Raw genomic sequence first — 23139 nt, forward strand, 5'->3', positions numbered from 1 at the left:
CTACTGGACTGTACGTAAATCGGAAGACTGAACACTACAAATATATGAGACAATTGTCGTGAATTTGTGACTAAACACTTAGTTTGGAATGTTGTATTTTGTTGTTAAAATGTAATGTGTATTTGGTTATATTCGGAATTAGCATTTGATCTGTAAAAATAAAAAGTCAGTGAGACAGGGATCTCATGTTAAGTATATTCTAGTTTTTCTGTTTGTTTCCTGTGAAAATAAAGGGGATTTTATGCAAAATGGTTGTCAAAACATTAAAAAGGCAGCAGTAGGAAGACATCAGGGCAAGCTGGAATCAAGTGTTTGCATTTGATCCCGTCTATAAAAAATAATTTCTGACAGTGCAGTAGTCAATTCTTAATATATATATATATATATATATATATATATATATATATATATATATATATATATAATATATATGGTTTAATTTATACAGAGAAATAAGCACTTAAGTCAAAGTATTTGCTTGGTTGTCTGTACAACTCACTGGAATTTAATATATTGGGGCCTTGAAAGCTGGTCTGAAACAAGTTTACCAAAAGTATAAAAGGTTTATTAAAACATGCATGTGAATCAACAAATTCATTGGGCAGCGAGGCAGCAAGCCAGCTGCTTTCGGTTTCAGACACCCCATGTCCCGCAGGTAATTAGGTCCCTCTTCAGTCTTATGGTAACCCTCTTTCCCTGAAGGAGGGAACGGAGACGCCACGTCGAGAACGACGAAGAGGAATCTCGCTAGAGAGGCTAATCTACTTCGAGTGAAACTAAACGAGCCAATGCACATTGGCGTGCAATCATTTGCATCAGCTGTTCAGCCACGCAGCACAGGTATATAATGAGCAGGAGGTGCGATTGCACTTCAGCTTTTTGCTTCGGAGCCGAGCAATTCGATGCAATTTTCTACAAAAAAGAGTGTAAATAGACGAGTTCTGAATAGGAGGATCTCTCGTGGCTGGTGCGGGCGATACAGCGCGGCAGTGGGGTTGACTTTTCTCTCTCTCTCTCTCTCTCTCTCTCTCTCTCTCTCTCTCTCTCTCTCTCTCTCTCTCTCTCTCTCTCTCTCTCTCTCTGTGTATTTTGTTGCTTTTAAAGGAACACACCGACTTTTTGGAACTTTAGCTTATTCACCGTATCCCCCAGAGTTAGATAAGTCCATAATACCCTTCTCATCTCCGTGCGTGCTGTAACTCTGTCTGACGCACCCACCGGTAGCCTAGCTTAGCACAAAGACTGGAAGTAAATGGCTCCAGCTAGCATACTGCTCCCAATAAGTGACAAAATAACGGCAACATTTTCCTATTTATATGTTGTGACTTGTATAGTCACAGTGTGTACAAATAACAAGGTCACATGAGACACAGCTAAAGTCCCAAAAAGTCGGCGTGTTCCTTTAAACTGAGCAAAAACAAAAGGGCTGTTTTCACAGCTGGTAAGGTGCACCATGAGAGTACTGAAAGGCCGTTCTTACTGCTGGTAAGATCACCAGTGAGAGAGACGACACGACAGGTGCACATTCCTGTCCGTGTTAGCTGCGACCGTTCCCCTGCGTGCTTCAGCACCAAGAGAGCTTGGTGGAGCAGAAGAAGCATCCCTAAAAGAGCTTATACCGGTGGAGCGCGTCTTTTTAAAGATGTCACTCTACCTGTGTGTTTCTGGATGCGGTCGTTACCTGGGATCGCGGGATGGTTACGAGCGCTGCATCGGGACCTGCACGAGAGTAGTCATGATCCCCAAGTTCTTCAGAAACTTCGTGGCACGACGAAGGTGGCTGGTGACGAAGTTCTCTGACTCTCATCCGCCTCTTTTATCGCCAGCGGGCAGCAGCGTGCAGTTCGAGAACGCAACCAAGCCTCCTCCTGCGCCTCCTGCCCCGTGGAACCAGGTAAGTGTTCCACAGCACACTCAGACCCCGCTACGGGCCGCCTCCCAGAGAGAGCCGGTATGCCTACGGTCCCTATGGTCCCGCTTGTACGGTCTCTGCGAACCTGGTTAACGCTCCCTAGTCCGTCTCACTGACTCATTCGGACTATCAGGCTCGGCTATGCGATTCAGTTCGCCTGGCATCCCCCCAAGTTTCGGGTCATCCACTCCACTACAGTGAGAGCAGCCGATGCTCATGTCTTGCGAGCGGAGATCGCAGTCCTACTGGTTAAGGACGCGATAGAGCCCTCCAGCCGATAGGGGGCTACAGGCTACTACAGTCCCTACTTCATTGTACCCAAGAAAGGCGGTGGGTTACGACTGATCTTGGACCTGCGAGTTTTGAATCGGAGTCTCCACAAGCTACCGTTCAAAATGCTCACGCAGAGACGCATTTTCGAATGCATCCGTCCCCGAGATTGGTTTGCAGCGATCGACCTGAAGGACGCGTACTTTCATGTCTCGATTCTCCCAAGACACAGGTCTTCGCGAAAGTCACGGAGGGGGCCCTTGTTCCCATGAGAGAACAGGTCGTTCGCATCCTCAACTATCTTGACGACAGGCTCATACTAGCACACTCTCGAGATCAGTTATGCAAACACGGGGACCTCGTGCTCAGGCACCTCAGCCAGTTGTGTCTTCAGGTCAACTGGGAAAAGAGCAAACTCTCACCCGTGCAGAGGATCTCTTTTCTCGGTATGGAGTTGGATTCGGTCAGACCCCTTGTTCCTGCGGGCAGGAGTGCCTGAACAGGTGTCCAGGCATGCTGTGGTGTTCACAGATGCCTCTGCCACAGGCTGGGGTGCCACGTACAACGGGCATGCAGTGTTGGGGGTGTGTACGGGCCCCAAACTGCATTAGCACATCAACTGCCTCGAGTTGCTAGCAGTACGTCTCGCTCTGAGCTGCTTAAAAAGGCTGCTACAGGGCAGGGCAGTGCGGGTCTGTACGGACAACACTGCGACCGTTGTGTACATCAACCAACAAGGTGGTCTACTCTCCCATCACATGTTGCAACTCGCCCGCCATCTCCTCCTCTGGAGTCAGAAGCATCTGATGTCGCTTCGGGCCATGAATATGTCCCCGATGTGCTCAACCGTGTGGCCGACGAGCTATCACGAGCTGTGCTCCCGGGAGAATGGCGACTCCACCTCCAGGTGGTTCAGCTGATCTGGAGAGAGTTTGGGGAGGCTCAGGTAGACCTGTTTGCCTCCTCAGAGACCACCCACTGCCAGCTGTTTTACTCCCTGACCAAGGGAACACTCGGCACGGACGCACTGGCACACAGCTGGCCCAGGGCCTTCGCGGAGGTTCTAGGTGACTTTCCCCCATCAGGTACTTAGGTACTTAACACCATCACTTCAGCGCGGGCGCCGTCTACGAGACATGCGTACGCCTTGAAGTGGAACCTGTTCGTCGAGTGGTGTTCTTCTCGCCAAGAGGACCCCCGAAGATGTTCGATAGGGTCCGTGCTTTCCTTCTTGCAGCAAGATGGAACAACAGTGACAGATATACTCTGTGTAAGCCCTCTCCTATCGTCCTTCCAGGGAAGAAGGGGCAAGAGGCTTGCATAGGGTGCTGGATTCGGTCAGCAGCTGTGGCCCTTTGGTAGGGATTCCTATTCGTCCTTATCGTCGGTCTCGACGTGGCGTTGACTGACCGACTGAAGAGGAAAGTCAAGGTTACATATGGTAGCCCTCGTTCCCTGAAGGAGGGAACGGAGACGGCACGTCCCGTCGCCACATCTGCTGTGGCCCGCTGGGGCAGCCAGCTAATCGGCTCGGCTCCTCAGCAGTGAAGTGCAATCGCACCTGCTGCTCATAATACACCCGCGCTGCGTGGCTGAACAGCTGAATCAAATGATTGCACGCCAATGTGCATTGGCTCGTTTAGTTTCACTCAAAGTAGATTGGCCTCTCTAATGAGATTCCTATTTGTCAGGTCTCAACGTGGCGTCTCCGTTCCCTCCTTCATGGAAAGAGGGTTACCATATGTAACCTAGACGTTACATGCTCTCTAATACTGCACATTGTTCACAATAAGATGTCTAGGATCACAAGCAATGAAATACTACACCATTTTGATTCCAAGAGCGAAGTGTTCCCTTTTAAAAACCGAATAATCATTAAAACACAAATATTCTCATAAAATGATGTCTTAAGTTCATTAAACAGGACGTCTCTCTGGTGGGATGTTGTCTCAACTTTTATCTTATGGAGATTCCATATTGGACAAGGATCAAGCATTATAAAATAGATTTTTTTATTAAGTTGTAATATAGAGAGGGATTGCAAATTTTTGCCCATGCACCAGACAGACACTAAAACAATAAATAAATATGGTTTACAAATGGAATGGTACTCCTTAAGATCAGTATTCCTAATACTGATAGCCAATGGCCCTTGAAAGATCAATCAACTGACAAGAACAGACCAATCAATACTCACTGCACAACAACATAAAAATAGAATAAGAGGGTCTCAAAGTATTGATCCCGTCAATGACTGTGCCCGTCTTTGAATGTCCCAAAAGCCACTTTTATTATATCTACAATTCACAATTGAATTCCTGTCTCTGCACAAAACTATTTATCTACAGACATTATTGCATTAGGGATTTTTATTTCAAGCAGATGGCTTTTAGCCTCAAAGCTTATAGGCATATGCATTACCACTATACCGCTAAGGATTCCAGACACAGAAGGTTTAAGGTAGTTCCTAGTACTCACCTCACTTATTTTACTGTGGATGCCAAATTTCCATTGCTCTAGTGTTAAAGTCTTTGATGCCACACGCAACACAATTTCCCCTCCTACAGGGATAAATAAGGGTTATTATATACTTTATACAATAGCAGGACATTGATTGGTAGGGCAAAGGGTGCTGATGGGTATACTCATGCCCATGAGTCATCAAATATTAAAGCACCATTTATAAAGACTAGTGCAGTGCCCAAGCAAAATCAGTTTTTGTGTGTGTTTTTAATAATTGTTGGTTTGGTGTGTTTGAGTGCTCATTGTTACAATTACACAGCAAAAGTTCAGTGACATTTTTATTTGTGCATGGTAGAAAGCAAATACTGATACTGGCATAATGACATACAATAAATATGGAAAATTTAACTACATGGTTGCATAACAATTTATCATGGTGATATTAGGTGACATGTATTTGGGTCTCTGTGTACAGGTAGCAGGAGTTTAGATTTGAGTAGATTAGGTTTACATGCGTTTGAACTTTGTTGTCATTGTGCAGATTACAATTATAGAGACAATGAAAGGCAGTTAGCGTCTAACCAGAAGTGTAAAAATGCAGAAAAGTGCAATGGGAACAATATAGACAGGTAGTGCAGTACAGTATAGTGCAGTGTAGACAGTAGTATACAGTTAATGAAGTGGTATGGTGTAACATTATAACAGATTCAGTTAACATCCACAAATGAATAAGCGCAGCGTTTCAGGAGATATACAGTATTCAACATGTACTAAAGTTTTTTAACTCCAAACTTTTTCATAGAACAGACTGTAGGCATAATAGCCATGTTTTAGCATTGAGATCAGGCTATGTTTGACTTGTTTACTACTACTATCCAGTTAACGACCGATAAAACAACGTTAAGCACAACAAAGGTGAACACATAAACAGCTAACTTGGTTGTTTCAATGATGAAAAGTAAGGATGGCTTACACTGAAAAGATGGGGATTTGCCACCACGATCGGTAAGAGGAGAGTAAAGCTTGTTTAAGCCTGCATATAGCCTACATGAGCTATCCTGTTGAATAGGCAGGGCAACTATGTAACATAGCATATTCAACATCACATAGTTACAGGCTAACTTCAGCGTGCATAACACAGTAATAACTTAGCATTGAGACCAGGCTATGCTTGAGCAAACATAGAATATGTTTAGTTGGTGAATAGCATAGGCTACTATTAAACAGCTACAACGTTAAGCACATCAGAATGAAATATAATATTCATAAGTAAACAGTGTTGCTGACTTACAGATTCAGTTAACATCCACAAATGAATGACGATTCAGGGAGCAGGCTACACAGTGAAATACGAAAAAACGCTACGCTTGAGCAAACAGTTTGTGAATAGGCTACAACAAATGATGGCTGTGAATAAAATATAATATTCAGAAGTTAACAGTGTAGCTGACTTAATGTTTAGCTGACAGAGTGTTTATGTCAGAATGTTTATTTTTAAACCACAACCTTCTAAACATCTTCAATGTGCGCTATCTTTTGCATTTCTAATCCAAACGTCAAACTTGGCACTGCACTTACTCGTGCCCGTAGCAAGACACCTGTCAAGTTTGAAATCCATCGGACTAACGGTTCAAGAGATATGCGAATAACAGACAGACAGACAGATGTTCCTGTAATTTATAGATAGATAGATCCCAGGCTTTGACTACCTTTGAAGAGACCACTTCAGCAAAGTGCCTGCAAGGCTCAGAAGGCTGATTAACTGGAGTATGAGAGAAGTAATATAAGACACAGATGTACAATTTCAAGATATGTTTTATGAGATAAATAATACAATAAAGTTTAACATCAGAACGAACAATGAAAAGGTCCAAACTGTGAATGTTTTGTCAACAAGTAAACAAATTCCATAAAAGAACAAATTGAACATGATTTAAAAACAAAACACACATTTATTGTAAATAAGGTTAAGGCTTTGATAAACCTATAATGTGATGATAAAATAAACAGCACGTATTTATCGCTATCTCTCTTATCTTACCATGTTTATGATCAACTTTATGATATTTAGAAAAATATCTTGACATCGCTTTATAACTTATAGACTTCTTGATGAAAATGATATGTAGTGTTACTGCATTACATTAAGGGAATTTTAGTTTGATTTATTTACATTTCAACAATTCCTGAAATAATTATATCAAATGTCAAAAAAGTAGGTTAAATTAAATTAATCTCATTTTCCAAATGGGATGGTTTTATTAGGTGGGCTCCAGGGTGGAGGGGGCTCATCCTGAAGAATAGTCTGTATCCTTTTTTCATTTCTCTCTCGTTTTTGTTGAAACTCTTTTCTTCTCTGTAATAAAAGGACCAGGACCACATACATTCAACATCACTCAACAGAGGCAAAACAATGAAAAGCTTTTGTTTACAGCTTGCTCATTAAAAAAATATGTGATTTAAATACATAAAAAGTCTTAGTCTCAAAGCATCTGTTTAAATGTGTGTATATACGTAGGAATCTTTAGTGCTTGGCCTGACAAATGAGGACTGAACAACCCCACTTAATAGAAATATGATTGATCTGCCCTTTTCATACACATAACATACGCCATAATGACAAAAATTTAAAGGCAAATGCCATTTAAGAAGAGTTCAAGAACTATAGAACAAACTTTTTAATAAATAATAAACAGCAATGTCATGGAAATTTATTTTCTACAAATTGTTTTACAGTGCAAAATGATATGTGTGATTGGGAAATTGTGTGTAAATAAATTTCCTGTAACATACCAGCCATTTGTCGTACATTTCCAAGGCCATTTTTTCATTTTCCTCCTTTTCATATTTCTTCTCCACTTCCTTTTCTTTCTCCTTCCTGAGTTCTGCCCTTACCTTCTTTTCAATGACATCCCTTTTTCGGTCACTCCTATGTAATATGTAAAATAATTAACTGAAATTCATGTTCAAGACGGCACAGTCATTAAATTCAATCTGTAACCTGAGGCTTCACAAAGGGCACATTTACATCTAAAAGGGGTTCTATTATGCCCCTTTTTACAAGATTAATTTAAAACTCAGGTGTCCCCAAAATGTCTGTGTAGTTTCAGCTACCCCACAGGTAATATTTTATATCATGTTGTAAATGTCCATTTTTGAGTGGAAGGAAAAACATGCTGTTTTTGTCCACGTATCTAAGTTCTCTTTCACGTGTTATTGCGCTTAAACTGTGTGTTTTTGACATAACCTTCTGTGTATTTGACAAAGTTCACATAAACAGAGTCGGTTATGTATGATCGTAAACAGCAAGTAAAGAAATCGCATGTGTATGTTAAATCTGTGTATTAAAGTGAAAGCAGTGTAATATACAGTATATATACTGTTAATATGAATCAAACAACAAAAGAAAAACAGAAAATCACTCACTGCTCTTAAATTGAATTAACTTTAGAAGCTTTAATAAGAACACATTTCTAACTTAAATGCTGCTGTTAAATAGGGTTGCCACCTCCACTGTGGCAAAATCAGGAACACCCAGGGAACCGTAAAATATGGACGATCCCAAATTTTACAGGATAGGTGGCAATCCTACGTTAAATGCTCTGGAGATGAAATAAACATGGAGGACTGTGTACAGCTCACTCAGGTCGGGGTCTATGCTAATAGGGCAGAGTCTGTCACAGTCGTGGGCGGTGCCTAAGAATTTGTGATGTCACATACTGTATGCAAGAATCTGTAAATGGCTTCTTCTGAGACACTGCTAATGATTTATGGGGATTAAAAACAGATAAGTGAGTGGATTTTTACCATTATAGGGTGGTTGTGTACACACACTGCGGACACACATTTATGTTCAAATGTATAACAGATATAATACATTTTCTATAATGTATTAATCAATACATAATTGTATAATAACTTCAGCATGATCAAATGTGAGCTATTTTACAAGATTAAAGGAATAATTAGGGTATCATATGTAATTTAAATGTCTTTCTTACCATTCAGTGAAAGCAGAGGTGCAGTCCTTTTTTCTTTCCTCTTTCTCTCTGACCTGCTGTAGTTTTTCTTTTCTCTCAGTCTGCTTCTTTTCCTTTATCCTGTCTTTAAGGATACTCTCATGCTCCTCTTTCCACTTCTCAAAAACCTGCTTTTGTAAATCAGATTGTGATATCTTTATGTGAATAACAGTACTAAAATTGCATTTAGTAGTATATACTGCTGGGCTCTCTCTCTCTCTCTCTCTCTCTCTCTCTCTCTCTCTCTCTCTCTCTCTCTCTCTCTCTCTCTCTCTCTCTCTCTCTCTCTCTCTCTCTCTCTCGTGCGCATGTGCGAGCAAGTGAGAAGAGTGTGGTGAGTGAGTGTGATTACTAACTTTTCTGTAGTTTGTTTGTTTATGTTTCCCTTTCAGTCGCTCACGTTCGACGTGACGTCGACGTGACGACGTTAGGGGATCACTTCAGGGAGCCCTATCAACTTCGAGTATCTAAAGAACAAGCCAATGAACGTTGGCGTGCGTGAACGCGTCACGCGCCCCGCCCCGCAGCGCGGGTATAAAACAGGAAGCGGGCACGCGCACACACTGTCTTTCACTTCGGAGCCGAGATTCGTTTTGACTCTGAGTTTCTGCAGACTGCTGCATCGTTGGAGACTTCGAAAAGAGAATACTCTGTTCCAGTGTTGGTGTGAAGGCGCGATCAGCGGTGGCCGCGAGCATTACAGCTCACAACTGCTGTTTTCACAGCATTGCTTGTGTGTGTGTGTGTGTGTGTCTGTGTGTGTCGGTCTCGGTGGGCGTTCCTCTCGTGAGTGTGTACCCCGATTACACCGTGGGTGCTTCAGCACTGAGAGAGTTATTTTTTCTTTGTTATATTTTTTGTTTTTCAACTAAAAGAGCAACACAAGTGTGACCCTGCGTCCTTTTCAGGATGTCATTCCGCTTGTGCGTTTCTGGATGCGGTCATTCCCTGGCGCCAGCAGACGGCCACAATAGTTGCCTCTCGTGTCTGGGCATTCAGCACGCTGAGGCAGCTTTTGTGAATAGTTCATGTTCCCATTGCGGGAATATGACTATGACAGCGCTGAGATCGACTCGCTTACCTCAAGGGAGGTGCAGTCCCCTCGCCTATGCCCCGATCTAGCGTCTATTCTGGACCTCAGAATAGACCTACTTCTGTGCATGGTCAGGATGATCTGAGGATTACCGTGAGGGCTTCCCCACCGAGGCAATCTCCGTGGGTCCCTCACGCCTCACAAGCGCTACCGCCGTTGGAGCCTCCAAAGGAACGCGCTGGTCCTTCTCATGGACGACCAGCCGTGTCCTTTGGAGCTCCACCTGACGACCAGATGTCTATCGCAGCATCGGAGGGGGAGCTTCAGTCCTCTGGAGATGAAGATTCGGCTGCGTTGCCCCCTTCGGGGAGTGTAGCGTTGCCCGAGTCTGATCCAGAATGGGCGGCTATGCTTTCCCGGGCCGCCGAGAAGGTCGGGCTTGTGTGGAACCCTCCACCACGTCCCGAACCTTCTCGGTTGGACGATTGGTTTCTCGGGGTGGGCCGTGCTGGTTCTCAGCGCGCTGCCCCAGTACCATTCTTTCCGGAAGTGCATGAGGAGGTTACCAGGACGTGGACGGCGCCGTATAGTGCCAGAAGCCGTCCTAGTGGCTCCTCCCCCCTCACCACCCTCGACGGCGGAGCAGCTAAGGGGTATGTGGATGTTCCGCCGGTGGAGCGTGCCGTCACGATGCAACTGTGTCCGGCGTCCGCTTCCTCCTGGCGGGGCAATCCACGCCTCCCGTCCAAGGCGTGTAAGTTTTCGCCCGGTCTTACGGCGAAGGCTTACAGAGCCTGTGGACAGGCTGCTTCCGCCCTCCATGCCATGGCGCTTCTACAGGTCCACCAGGCCCAGGCGCTCATGGACATGAACGAGGGTGGTTCTGACCCAGAGCTCCTCCGGGAGCTCCGTGTGGCAACTGACCTCGCTCTCCGAGCGATGAAAGAAACCACACGTTCAGTCGGTCAGGCGATGTCCACCTTGGTGGTCCAGGAACGCCACCTTTGACTCAACCTGGCGGACATGAGGGACACTGATAAATATCGGTTCCTGGATGCCCCTCTCTCCCAGGTTGGGTTATTCGGCGATGCGCTCGAGAGCTTTGCCCAACAGTTCTCGGCCGCCCAGAAGCAGACGGAGGCCATCCGACACATCCTGCCCCGGCGGACCGCTGCTGCTCCCACCCGTCCGCCGGCCGCAGACCCTCCGTCCGCTCATCGCCGAGGTTGACCTCCTGCGGCGTCCTCCGCTCCCACTAAGCCTCAGCAGCAGCAGCCACCATCCAGGCCTCGGCGTGGAGCAGGCCGCAGGAAGTCGACCACGCCCATCCAGGCCGCTGCCAAACCAGGAGGCAAGCGCAGGTGCAAACGACCCTGAGACGGGCGACCCAGAGGTGGACCAAGTTGCTCTTCAGGAGGTGGTGAAGGCGCCACTCCTTCCCCCGGTGGAGGGCCGGGCGGAGAATCTTTTGTTTCCTTTTCTTTCTGTTCCACGGGCCAGTGGTACCCACATTTTCAACAAAAGAGCAATTTCTGAAACCTCTGGGTCCCAAGAGGGCGCGCTTGGTGGTCGACGACGCTATGCCTTGTCACCCTCAAGCCCCTCTTTCATCGCCAGTGAGCAGCAGTGGCTGTGTTCCGGACGCACTGACGCCTCCGCACACTCACTCTGCCCTTCGACGGAAGCAGGTACGTATTGCACCACACACTCAGACCCCACTCCGGGCCGCTATGCTGTCCGAGTCGGGTCCCTGCATTCCGCCGCGCTGCCCCACCCCGGCTACGTCTGTGATGCCGTTGGTCACGGCTCGTGCCGGGTCCAAATAACCCTGCACTGTCGCCAAACTCTCAGCTTGTGGTCGGACCCTTCGTTCCTACGGGCAGGTGTTCCCCTAGAACAAGTGTCCAGGCACTCTGTGGTCACCACGGATGTCTCTGCCACCGGCTGGGGGGCCACGTACAACGGGCATGCAGCTTCAGGTCTGTGGACGGGGCCTCAACTGCATTGGCACATCAACTGCCTCGAGTTGTTAGCAGTACATCTTGCGTTGGGCCGCTTCAAAATGTCGCTACAAGGCAAGCATGTACTGGTCCGTACGGACAACACTGCGACCGTTGCGTACATCAACCGTCAGGGTGGTCAACACTCCAGCCGCATGTCACAACTCGCCCGCCATCTCCTCCTTTGGAGTCAGAAGCATCTGAGGTCGCTTCGTGCCGTTTACATTCCGGGCCTGCTCAACCGTGCAGCCGACGAGCTCTCACGGCAGCAGGTGCTACCGGGAGAATGGCGACTCCATCCCCAGGTGGTCCAGCTGATTTTCAGGCGCTTCGGGACCGCACAGATAGATCTGTTTGCCGCCCCGGACACGTCTCACTGCCAGTTGTTCTATTCCCTGACCGAGGGGACCCTCGGCACGGATGCTCTGGCACACAGCTGGCCCCAGGGTCTTCGCAAGTATGCGTTTCCCCCAGTGAGCCTTCTGGCACAGACCTTGTGCAAAGTCAGGGAGGACGAGGTGAAGGTCTTGTTAGTTGCGCCGTATTGGCCCAACCGGACCTGGTTCCCGGAACTAGTGCTCCTCGCGACAGCCCCTCCCTGGCCCATCCTTCTGAGAGAGGACCTGCTCTCTCAGAGACGGGGCACCCTGTGGCACCCACGTCCAGACCTCTGGAAACTCCATGTCTGGTCCCTGGACGGGACGCGGAGGTTCTAGGTGACCTACCCCCAGCGGTAGTTGACACCATCACTTCCGCTAGAGCAGCGGTTCTCAAAGTGTGGGGCGCGCCCCACTGGTGGGGAATAGAGACGTGACAGGTGGGGCGCGCCAAACGGGAGGAAAGTTTCCTTTTTATGCCTTTATATCTTTATCCAGACATCCCAAATGTCCCGGGAGTTCCGGGAGTCTCCCGCTTATTGATAGCGGCTCCTTGACGCCCGCAAATGAGATCCAATCTCCCGGAATCTGGAACAAGACCGCGCACTAGAGTAGAGAGTCTACTCTCACTAGCGTCTCTCACGCGCGCGCGTGTGTGTGTGTGTGTGTGTGTGTGTGTGACTATTAATGCAGCGCGTGTGAGAGCAAACCGTCCTTATAGCTGTGTGTTGCCGCTTATTAGACCGATCACCCCCGGGGGCGACAACAAGTAACAGGAATTCCCCACCCCCAAAATAATGATTGACGTGACGTCGGCATATTAATTGTAGCGGAACAAACTTTTGCGCCCATAGATATGTAGCCTATGTTTCGCGCCGATGGGTAGCCAGGCGCACTGGAAGCTGTTTCATGCGTGGGGGCTGAGGGCTGGGTTGGAAAATATGTGACGTCATTATGTTGTGGCTTATGACAAAACATGAAATTTCTCTGAACATTGAACATGATTTGAGAGTGGCAGTATCAAGCCTGCAACCCTGCTTTGAGAAATTGTGCAATGCAAAACAGGCTCATTGCAGTCACTAATGCAGGGATAAATAGACCTGTCTTGCCAAATGGATTTGTCTTCTTTTCTTTTTTTAACAGATTGCAAAGTGGCACTTTTATTTCTTTTCTATTTTTGAGGCACTTTTATTTTCTCTATTTTTGAATTTCATGCAAGTTATGACACAGATGCACTTCATTTTCTTTATTTTTGAACTTGCTGTTATTTGATGTAGATAGTTAGTTTGTATTAAGATACAACTTACTATACTGATACTACTTGTTACTTCAATAAATTGGAACATTTTAAGCTTGTTACGTATTTCATTAGCATTGTGTCGGTGCGATGGGGGCAGGTGGGGCTTGAAAATTCCCCCTTGTCCAAAGTGGGGAATGACCGAAAAAGTTTGAGAACCACTGCGCTAGAGCCCCCTCTACGAGGCGCCTCTATGCATTGAAGTGGAACCTATTTGTTGATTGGTGTTCTTCTCACGAGGAGAACCCCCGAACTTGCTCGATCAGAGCCGTGCTTTCCTTCCTGCAAGATGGGTTGGAGCAAAGGCTGTCTCCCTCCACCCTTAAAGTGTATGTTGCCGCTATTGCTACATCACGATGCAGTTGAAGGTAAGTTGTTGGGAAAGCTCGACCTGATCGTCAGATTCCTGAGGGGGGCGAGGAGACTGAATCCTCCTCGCCCACTCTCTATACCCTCTTGGGATTTGTCTCTGGTCCTTTCGGCACTTCAGAGACCACCCTTTGAGCCTTTGCAGTCAGCTGAGTTAAAAATTCTGTCCTGTAAAACAGTACTCCTGGTTGCATTGGCCTCCATCAAGAGGGTAGGGGATCTGCATGTATTTTCGGTCGACGAATCGTGCCTAGAATTCGGCCCGGCTAACTCTCACGTGATCCTGAGACCCCGGCCCGGATACGTGCCCAAGGTTCCTACCACTCCCTTCCGGGACCAGGTGGTGAACCTGCAAGCGCTGCCTTCGGAGGAGGCAGACCCAGCCCTGGCTTTTCTCTGTCCCGTCCGCGCTCTGCGCCTGTACGTGGACAGAACGCAAAGCCTCAGGACCTCAGATCAGCTCTTCGTCTGTTACGGAGGCCAGCAGAAGGGAAAGGCTGTCTCCAAGCAGAGGATGGCCCACTGGATAGTGGATGCCATCGCCTTGGCTTATGAATCCCAAGGTGTGCCTTGCCCGCCCAGGTTGAGAGCCCGCTCCACTAGGAGTGTCGCTTCTTCTTGGGCGCTGGCACACGGCGCCTCGCTGACAGATATCTGTAGAGCTGTGGGCTGGGCGACACCTAACACGTTCGCTAGATTTTATAGCCTACGTGTTGAACCGGTTTCTTCCTGTGTGCTCGCTTCAACCAGCCGGTAACACCGAAGTTCCCGCTCTAGTGTCGGCTTGCTGCGCCACTCCCCTCCACGAAGCGGATACGTGCGCTTTTTGCTCCAGTCGAGTTTCCCACTCAGGCGAACCCTGTGAGTTCCTCCGCACCCTTTCGGCAGTCGGACGTTGCGGAGCGTCCGACGCCAGGCCTAGTGCTCGTATGCTTGTGTAACTTGTGCTAGGCTGGGTTCCATATGTGGTGATCCCTGCGGCCATCCCATATGAGTATTCTTCCACGACCAGCTCCCTGCGGTGAGCCCGTGTCTTTCCCTTGGCAGAGCTCGTTCTGCCGTCACTGTCTGGTGTAGCCTCCCCCTTCTTAGGCTGGAGCCACCCCAGTGACATTCCATATGTTGCACTGCCCCTACCGGCCAGTTCATATGTGTATTCTACACATGTTACCTCCCTTCGGGCAGGATGTGGCTTCCGCAGCGTCCCCTTCCCCCGGGGAAGGCACGCTTCCCAGTGTTATCCAAGAGTTCACTGTATGGGTATATGGAACAGCAGTTGACTCCCTCTACGCAGATCTTCCGCCCCAGCAGTTGGGGGTCTGAGAGTCTTGCGTAGGGCGCTGGATGTGGCAGCAACCGATGGCATTTTCCATGGGATCCCCTAACGTTGTCACGTCGAACGTGAGCGACTGAAAGGGAACGTCTCGGTTACTGATGTAACCTTCGTTCCCTGAAGGAGGGAACGGGAGATGTGACGTCCCGCCGCCACAGTTGCTGACCATCGCTGTACGGCCGTCACTATCTCGGCTCCTCAGCGAAAAACAGTGTGTGCGCGCGCGCGCTTCCTGTTTTATACCCGCGCTGCGGGGCGGGGGTGCGTGACGCCTTCACGCACGCCAACGTTCATTGGCTTGTTCTTTAGATACTCGAAGTTGATAGGTCTCCCTGAAGCGATCCCCTAACGTCGTCACGTCGACGTCACGTCTCCCGTTCCCTCCTTCAGGGAATGAGGGTTACATCAGTAACCGAGACGTTTTTGTGTGTTATTTGGTGTAGGAGAGCAGTTTTCTTTAGAGAAAGTTGTGGGAGTGCTCCCAGCGGCTTTTTTGCCGGGAAGCATGGCTGTTTCAGGTGTTACGAGTAGTGATGGTCTAACTCGGTGTCATGGGATTAAGATTTTGTGTAAATTCAGTATAGAGGAATGTGCTTTAGCGGTTGGCAATGTAGTTGGTTACAACGCTTTTGTTTCTGCTTCTAAAATTAACAACACGAGTGAACACAAACACATCCTTCCCAAGACACATTTATTAAGAATAAGAAGGTGGAATGTGTGGAAAGCTATAAATATCTGGGGACAATTATTGATAAAAGATTGCGTTTTGATTTGAACACAGAGGCTCTTTGTAAAAAGGGACAGCAGCGCCTTTACTGTCTTAGAAAATTGAAATCATTTAACATAGACAAGACACTGATGGAATTGTTCTATAAGTCTTATATAGAGCCTTATTTAGAGCCAGTGCTGTCCTTTTCCATTAGCTGCTGGTTTGGAAATCTTAGTGTGAAATACAAAAATGCACTAAATAAATTAGTCAAAAACAGTGGGAAGATCATAGGTAAAGAGCAAAGATGCTTGACAGGTCTGTTTAACAGAAATGTTTTGAGTCGAGTCCATTCTGTGATTTTAGACAGAGAACACTTCTTATATCCAGAGTTCTCTATGCTGCCCTCAGGTCGTCGTTATAGATTACCAAAGATTAAAAATAATAGATACAAATACTCTTTTGTTCCAAGTGCAATTAGACTACTAAATAAGTCTTAAAGGACTTATATTTTTTTATCCTATATTTTAGGTATTTATTATATTTTGAAATGCGTAATCTGTATTGATATTATTACTATTATGATGTACTGTATGTGTCAGTTTGTGTCTGTCTATCTGTGCTGCATCAAAATTGCCCATAAGGGATCTTAATAAAGTTTGACTTGACTTGTTTTATTTTTGAACGCAATCGAAAAGGCTAATGAGGTTGTTCAAACGGGAGTCGTGATTAATGATACGCTTACACCAGTACTTCCTCTTAGTAGCCCTTCCAGAAAGATTATTTTGACAAATGTTCCTCCTTTTGTTTCTGATGCAAGTATTGCTGAGAATTGTCTTCCTTTGGTCTCTTTAAGATAGTCTCTCCTTTTAGGAAGATTGCTCTTATCTGTAAATCACCCTTGCTGAAACACGTAGTGTCTTTTTCTTTTCGGAGACAAGTTTACATGATTCTGAAAAACAATGCTGACGAGCTGAATCTGTCCTTTAATGTTAAAGTCGAGGACTTTAGCTATACGGTTTATGCAACGTCTGAAAGCATAATGAAATGTTTTGGTTGTGGCAAAATTGGCCATCTGATACGTGCATGTCCTGAAAAAGCAGATGAAAATGCTACTGTACAGACAAACTTTCAGTAATGATTCTGAAGCTGTGTCTGTCACAGATGATGTTGTGGCTCCTGCTGCTGTTGAGTCAGGTTCTGGTGGGTCGGTTGGGAATAAACCCACTATGGCTGAGGTTACTGCAGGTCTGTTCACTGTACCTGATCTCATGGTTTATGAGACGGGTAATTTAAGCAGTGATATCACTGTAACTACAGATAAAATGACACCTACTGATAAACAGGTCAGTGAGGGTGTTGTTGAATTGGAGATGGAAACAGAATCAATCTTCAAAGTCCCTATTAAAAGGAAAAAAGTCTACCAGAGCAAGGTCATTAAACAAGTAAAAAAAGACAAAGATGAGTCTGAAAGCTTAGTCTCAGATAATGACAGTGATTCTACGGATTCCAATAATTCTGATTGTTCTTATCTTTCATCGCAAACTGAAAATGAAAATCAGACAATAGTATATAAAGTTGAGGAAATTAGCACATTTTTGAAAGAAACTAAAGGCCTACCCGGAGTTCAGGTTGAAGATTACTTCCCTGATCGCTCAACTTTTATTAATGATGCAAATATTGTAATGAAAGAAGGAGCTTTTGCAGATAAAGAAGTTTACCGTCTCAGGAAAATTGTGAGTAAACTTAGGAAGCAACCCCTTAATGAAGAAAAACAAGATATGGTGTAAGATATGCTTCTTTTTTTCTGGTAGAAGTCTTTGCCTTGCTGACTGTTTCTTTTCATTACTTATGTCTTTTTAAAACATCATTATTTATGAGAGATTTTAAAATTGGAACTCTCAATTTAAATGGTGCCAGAGACAGTCAGAATTTATAAAACAAAAACATTTTGATGTTACCTTTGTTCAAGAATCACACAGTGACTTAAAAAATGAGGTCTTCTAATAGTGGAGGAGTAGCTGTTCTGTTTTCAAAGAAATCACTACCAATTTCTTATGAAATACAAGAAATAGTTAAAGGACGTTTTTTAAAAGTTAAAGCCCGTTTTTTAAAAGTTAAAGCCAAGTTTGAAAACACTATAATGACTTTTTAAAATATTTATGCTCCCACAAAAGGGGCTGAAAGAATAGCTTTTTTTTAATACAAAGACTTAAAGCTGCAGTAGGGAGTTTTGAGAAAACGTTGACTTAGCCTGAAAATTTGAACAAGCACAACTTACAGGTCCCACCCCCTTGCTCTCTGCTGCGCTACAGCCCTCCCTCCACAGCTCGTCCTCCACAGCGGAGCCTGTCGTGAACGTGCAGGCTAGTAAACAGGGCCACCGATGACGGCGGATAAAAAGTTATATGCCACATTCACTAATAGGGACTAAACGTCAATAATATGCTTTACATTGACTATGGCCTGCCCATACTTTGACTACAAACTTGGTCCTCAAATCATTATGTATTTTCCAATAGCCTACATGTAACTTTATAACGTTGCACTCTTTCTATAAGTAATAAATAGCTAGTAAGATAACGTTAATATAACGGTAACTAAGGTTACAGTATGTAAGTAATTATTCTAGCCATATATAATGCTAGATAAGGTGTGCTAGTACATTATTTCAGCAACATGACAAGCCAGTGAATTAGCAGGTTTCAATTGTTGCTTAGCAGAGTGCGTGACATTTTATCTACATGTTATGCGGCTAGAGTTTTGACACCGAGTAAATGGGCTCTGTGTAATTCTTTTTCGCTTGTTTATCGTCATCGGTCTTTTTCCTTTTACCTCTTTGTTTTATGAGCAGGTGTCACTCGAGAATTGGCAGTTTAGGTTGTTTCTCCGTCATAAGCACAGCTGCAGCACGCCGGCAATCTTGAGTTTGAACGACGGCTCGCGCTCCGGCGCTCGCGCTGTGCAAGAGAGGGGTGTGATCAGCGCGTACACGAGCGTGATTGACAGTGCTAAGACATGCCTCCTGGCTCTGATTGGTTGTTTCTGACCGGGAGCGTGTATTTCTTGCAAATGGCAATAGGACCACTGGGAGGAGCCAGAGGAGCTTGATTTTTACACAGATTATCTGTCTCATATTCTACTGTCAGGACATAATGACAGTTTTAGCAAATACATGTTTTCAAAAGTTACCTATAGCTTTAAGCTCAGAATAATTATTGTTCCTTGGTGGAGATTTTAACTGTACTGAAAATGATAAATTAGACAAGAATCACTTAGAGCCACATATTGCCTCACAAAAAGCTCTCACACAATTGATAAGAGCATTTGATTTATGTGATGTTTGGAGGAATGTGCATCACAACCACAGACAATATACTTGGGCACATAGTAGAGATAATCGAGGCAAGACTGGATAGGCTTTATGTGTTTAATTATCAAGCAAATCTTGCTAGAGAATGTAAAATAACTGTTCTGTTGTTTGTAATATTGGTATTAATTCTGTGCATTTAAAGAGTGCTTATTGGCATTTTAATACATCCCTTTTAAATGATAAAAAGTTTATTGAAATTTTTAATTTGTTTTGGGAAACAAAAACAAAAACAGTTTTATACTTCCTACAACAATGGTGGGTTTGTGGAAAGGTCCACAATTGTGTCAAGAATACACTCTTAATGTCACTAAAGAAATGGCCCAGTCAATGAAAAAGTTAGAAAATGAAATTATAGAACTTTTGAGTACAGCGTCTACAGGTGATGGTGATTGTTTTGAAAGCAGTAAATCCAAAAAAGAATTGCTTGCAGACTTATTGAGTATGAAAGCTCAAAGGGTGTTAATCCGTTCACGATTTCAAAGCATTTCACAAATGGATGCACCATCTAATTTTTTTTCAATTTAGAAAGAAAAAATGGCCAGTCGCATTATTCATTCATTACGCTCTGACGCAGGAAAGGAGTTTACTGAGCCTAGTGAAATACCAAACATGCTGTTGTTTTCTACTCAAACCTATACAAATGTGAATTGTCTTAAAGAGAAGATGAAGACTCCACTTTTCTTAATGATCTTCCAAAGATTGATGAGGAGTCTTAATACTATGCTTGAACAATCTTTGTCACAAAATGAATTATACACAGCTATGATGAGTATGGAAAATGGAAAGGCATTTTGCGACCAAAATTTGTGAGTGTGCGACTGAATTTTACATCCAGTCTACATGTGTGACTAGTAAATTTGCCCTTTTTTTTTTTACACGTTAAACGTGGAAGGGGCGCATCAATGAATCCGGAATGAGTGGCAGGCCAATGAGTGTGACAAGAATAGGGAATGGCCACTGTAAGTGGCTAATGTGTGGAGGGGGAGGGTCCTATAGAGATAATCAAGCGCGTGTAATTTAACGTCTGTGGAAAGGAGGAGACGGAGACAAATATCACAACCTGCTATGTGTGTCTGAGCAATGAGCAAGCGATCTATCGACTCGTTCTTCTGACCTGCGGCTAGTGCCAGAGTCTACAGTATCACAGTCGGATGATGACTCAGGGTCAGAGGTTTGTGTGGCGAAAAAGGCCCGAACCCATGATTTTCGGGAAGACTGTTCAAAGGTTATTTGGTGTTAATGGTGGTCTAATTTCGTTAGACCAGGAAAAAGCCTTTGACCGTGTAGAACATGCATATTTGAGAGATGTTTTAGAAGCCTTTGGTTTTAGTCAGAGTTTTATAAATATGATTGAGGCCATGTATCGTGACATTGAGAGTATACTCGAAGTCAATGGTGGTTTAAGTGCTCCTTTTGAAATTCAGAGGGGAGTTAGACAGGGATGTGCTATGTCAGGAATGTTATACTCCCTGGCCATTGAACCTCTGCTTCATAAATTAAGAACGGAGTTGAGTGGGTTTACTATACCACACTGTAATGTCACGTTGCACCTTTCTGCTTATGCTGACGATGTAGTTGTTTTTATATCTGATGCTGATGATATTGAAAAATTGGAGATTATTGTTAACCGTTTTTAAAAAAAATTCTTCTTCAAAAGTTAACTGGGAAAAAAGTGAGGCCCTTTTAATGGGTCATTGGAATAGAGGAACTCCAAGTTTGGAGGTTTAATCGGGAAGAAAGACGGATTTAAATATCTTGGAATCTTCTTAGGTAATGAGGATTTTGTTCAAAAGAATTGGGTTTGTATGCTAGAAAAAAATCAAAGGACGTTTACAGAAATGAAAATGGCTACTTCCCAAACTGTCTTATCTAGGTCGTACACTTATAATCAACAATCTGGTGGGTTTCCTCTTTATGGCATAAACTGGCTTGTGTTGATCCGCCTGTCTGACTTTTGCCAAAGCTTCAAGGAGAAATGGTTAACTTTTTCTGGGACAATTTGCACTGGACACCTCAAAGTGTTCTTTTCCTGCCAAGGGATGAAGGAGGTCAAGGCTTGGTAAATCTTGTTAGCAGAGGAGCGACTTATCGGCTACAGTTCATTCAGCGATTACTGATGGGACCTCAGAATCTAGTGTGGAGACCATTTTATGTGGGGTGAATGGAATGGGACTTCATGCTGCTCTTTTCTTAACGGATCATACTCTTCTGGATTTGACTAGACTACCTTCTTTTTATAAAAGTATTTTTAAAGTGTGGAGACTAAACATAAGTGGACAGAGTCAGCTACATCTCTTTTCTGGTTGCTTGAGGAACCTGTGGTGTTTGGGAGTCGCCTTGATGTGTCAGGAGATGACTTTCCAGGGCTATAAGACTTGCTTGTGTCAAAGAAATTACTGCAATTGAAAGATATCATTGACAAAGCAGGACCTGGACTAAAAAATGCAGAAACTGTTGCTATACATCTGGATATCAGATCAGTGAGATTTGCTGGAAAGTTTCTGAACAAACTGGACTTAAACTTAAACCCCAAGGAAATAACTCTACTCGGGAGATACAGTATGGGTGATATTTCCCCTGACGCTAATGACTTTTTCCCAGACATCAGAATTATACCTGATCTTGAAAAATCCTCATATAATAGTCCACTATTGTGTTTGAATAATAATGAAAATGTTGATTTTTGTACAGTTAAAGGAAAGGTGATATATAAATGTATTGTGAAGATAATAAATAAACATACGTTAAAAGACAGAGTTGACCGTATGGAGAGACACACTGGGAGTCGTACAGGAAATAAAACCAGAGTGGAGAGTACTATACAAACCACCATTGACTAAATGGGCAGGCGATCTCCAGTGGAGAATCTTTCATGGTGCAATCGCTGTTAACGCTTTTGTGACGAAATTGAATCCCACTGTAAATGACAATTGTCCTTTTTTATTTCTGTTCAGAGAGAAAAACAACATTCCATTGTTTTATGAATTGTGACAGACTTTCTCCACGCTTTGATCTTTTAGATTTTTTATTTTCTTTATTAGGGATTTTTTTTTTACAAAGCAATGTTTTATACTTGGCTTTAAGTATAGTAAACTACAGACATATAAGTGTCAATTAATTAACTTTATTGTTGGTCAAGCCAAATTAGCGATTTATATTTCAGAGAAGAAATGAAATAGAACAGAGAAATGGACAACACATTGTATCAGTTTTTAAGAATATGTTCAAATCAAGAATTCTTGTTGATTTCAATTATTACAAGATGATGAATGCAATCAATGTTTTTGAGATTGAATAGTGTTGTGAAGTTGGTATGTGTTTTGTACTTAATGATGAGTGTTTCTAAAACTCAAAAAACTCTCTCTCTCTCATTTTTTTTACCTTTATATAAATCACCATCATTTTTCATTTTGTCATGTGCTGTGCTGTGCTGTCACGTACACACGCGAGAGATCACTTCCGGTGCTTTCCGGCTCTTGCCGGAAAAGACCGAAGCGCCCGCGCCCTCAGATCACTTGGACGTGGCTGTGTTTACAAGAGGTAAAAACGATATAAATACTGTTCGTTTTCTCACACAAACTGCTCGTTTCGTGTCTTAGGCCATCAATGTGTACTTACATTTACGAGTCATTAAATCATGTTTAATTTGGACTTCTCTGTGCATGCTCTTTGAGGAAGTTACCATAGACCTGCATTATATGACTAACAGAGAAGAACGGTTTGACCTAAAAATATCAAAATTGAAACTACTGCGGAAACAAAGACACCTACATCTTGGATCCCCTTGAGGTAAGCTAAAACATACCAAAAATTAATTCCAAAGTGAACTATCCCTTTAATACCTCCACAAAGGTCCCTTTCACAATATTTTTAGCAAAGGGTTCACAAGGCTGCTGCACAGTTTACAGGCCAGTACAGCAAACCACATAAACTATACAAGAGAAATGTGATGCATTTCATGTATTTGAGCTACAGTATGAATATTTT

The 23139-nt window shown here is 44.2% G+C and overlaps 1 protein-coding gene across 1 annotated transcript in view; it reads right to left on the reverse strand.

The window, feature by feature from the left end:
• Nucleotides 1-6442: 6442 nt before the first annotated feature.
• The window catches only part of map9 (microtubule-associated protein 9), a 34689-nt gene continuing 17992 nt past the window's right edge, over nucleotides 6443-23139 (reverse strand). The window contains exons 11-13 of the mRNA XM_056265122.1: nucleotides 8647-8792; nucleotides 7439-7574; nucleotides 6443-7001 (exon numbers count right to left, since the gene is read on the reverse strand). Of these exons, the coding sequence (XP_056121097.1) occupies nucleotides 6882-7001; nucleotides 7439-7574; nucleotides 8647-8792 (402 nt within the window). The 3' untranslated portion in view covers nucleotides 6443-6881. The remainder of the gene's footprint in view (nucleotides 7002-7438; nucleotides 7575-8646; nucleotides 8793-23139) is intronic.

Source organism: Rhinichthys klamathensis, unplaced genomic scaffold (genome assembly GCF_029890125.1).
Source record: "Rhinichthys klamathensis goyatoka isolate OS25496 unplaced genomic scaffold, OSU_Roscu_1.1 h1tg000229l_1, whole genome shotgun sequence".
In the NCBI taxonomy this organism is placed as follows: Eukaryota; Metazoa; Chordata; class Actinopteri; order Cypriniformes; family Leuciscidae; genus Rhinichthys; species Rhinichthys klamathensis.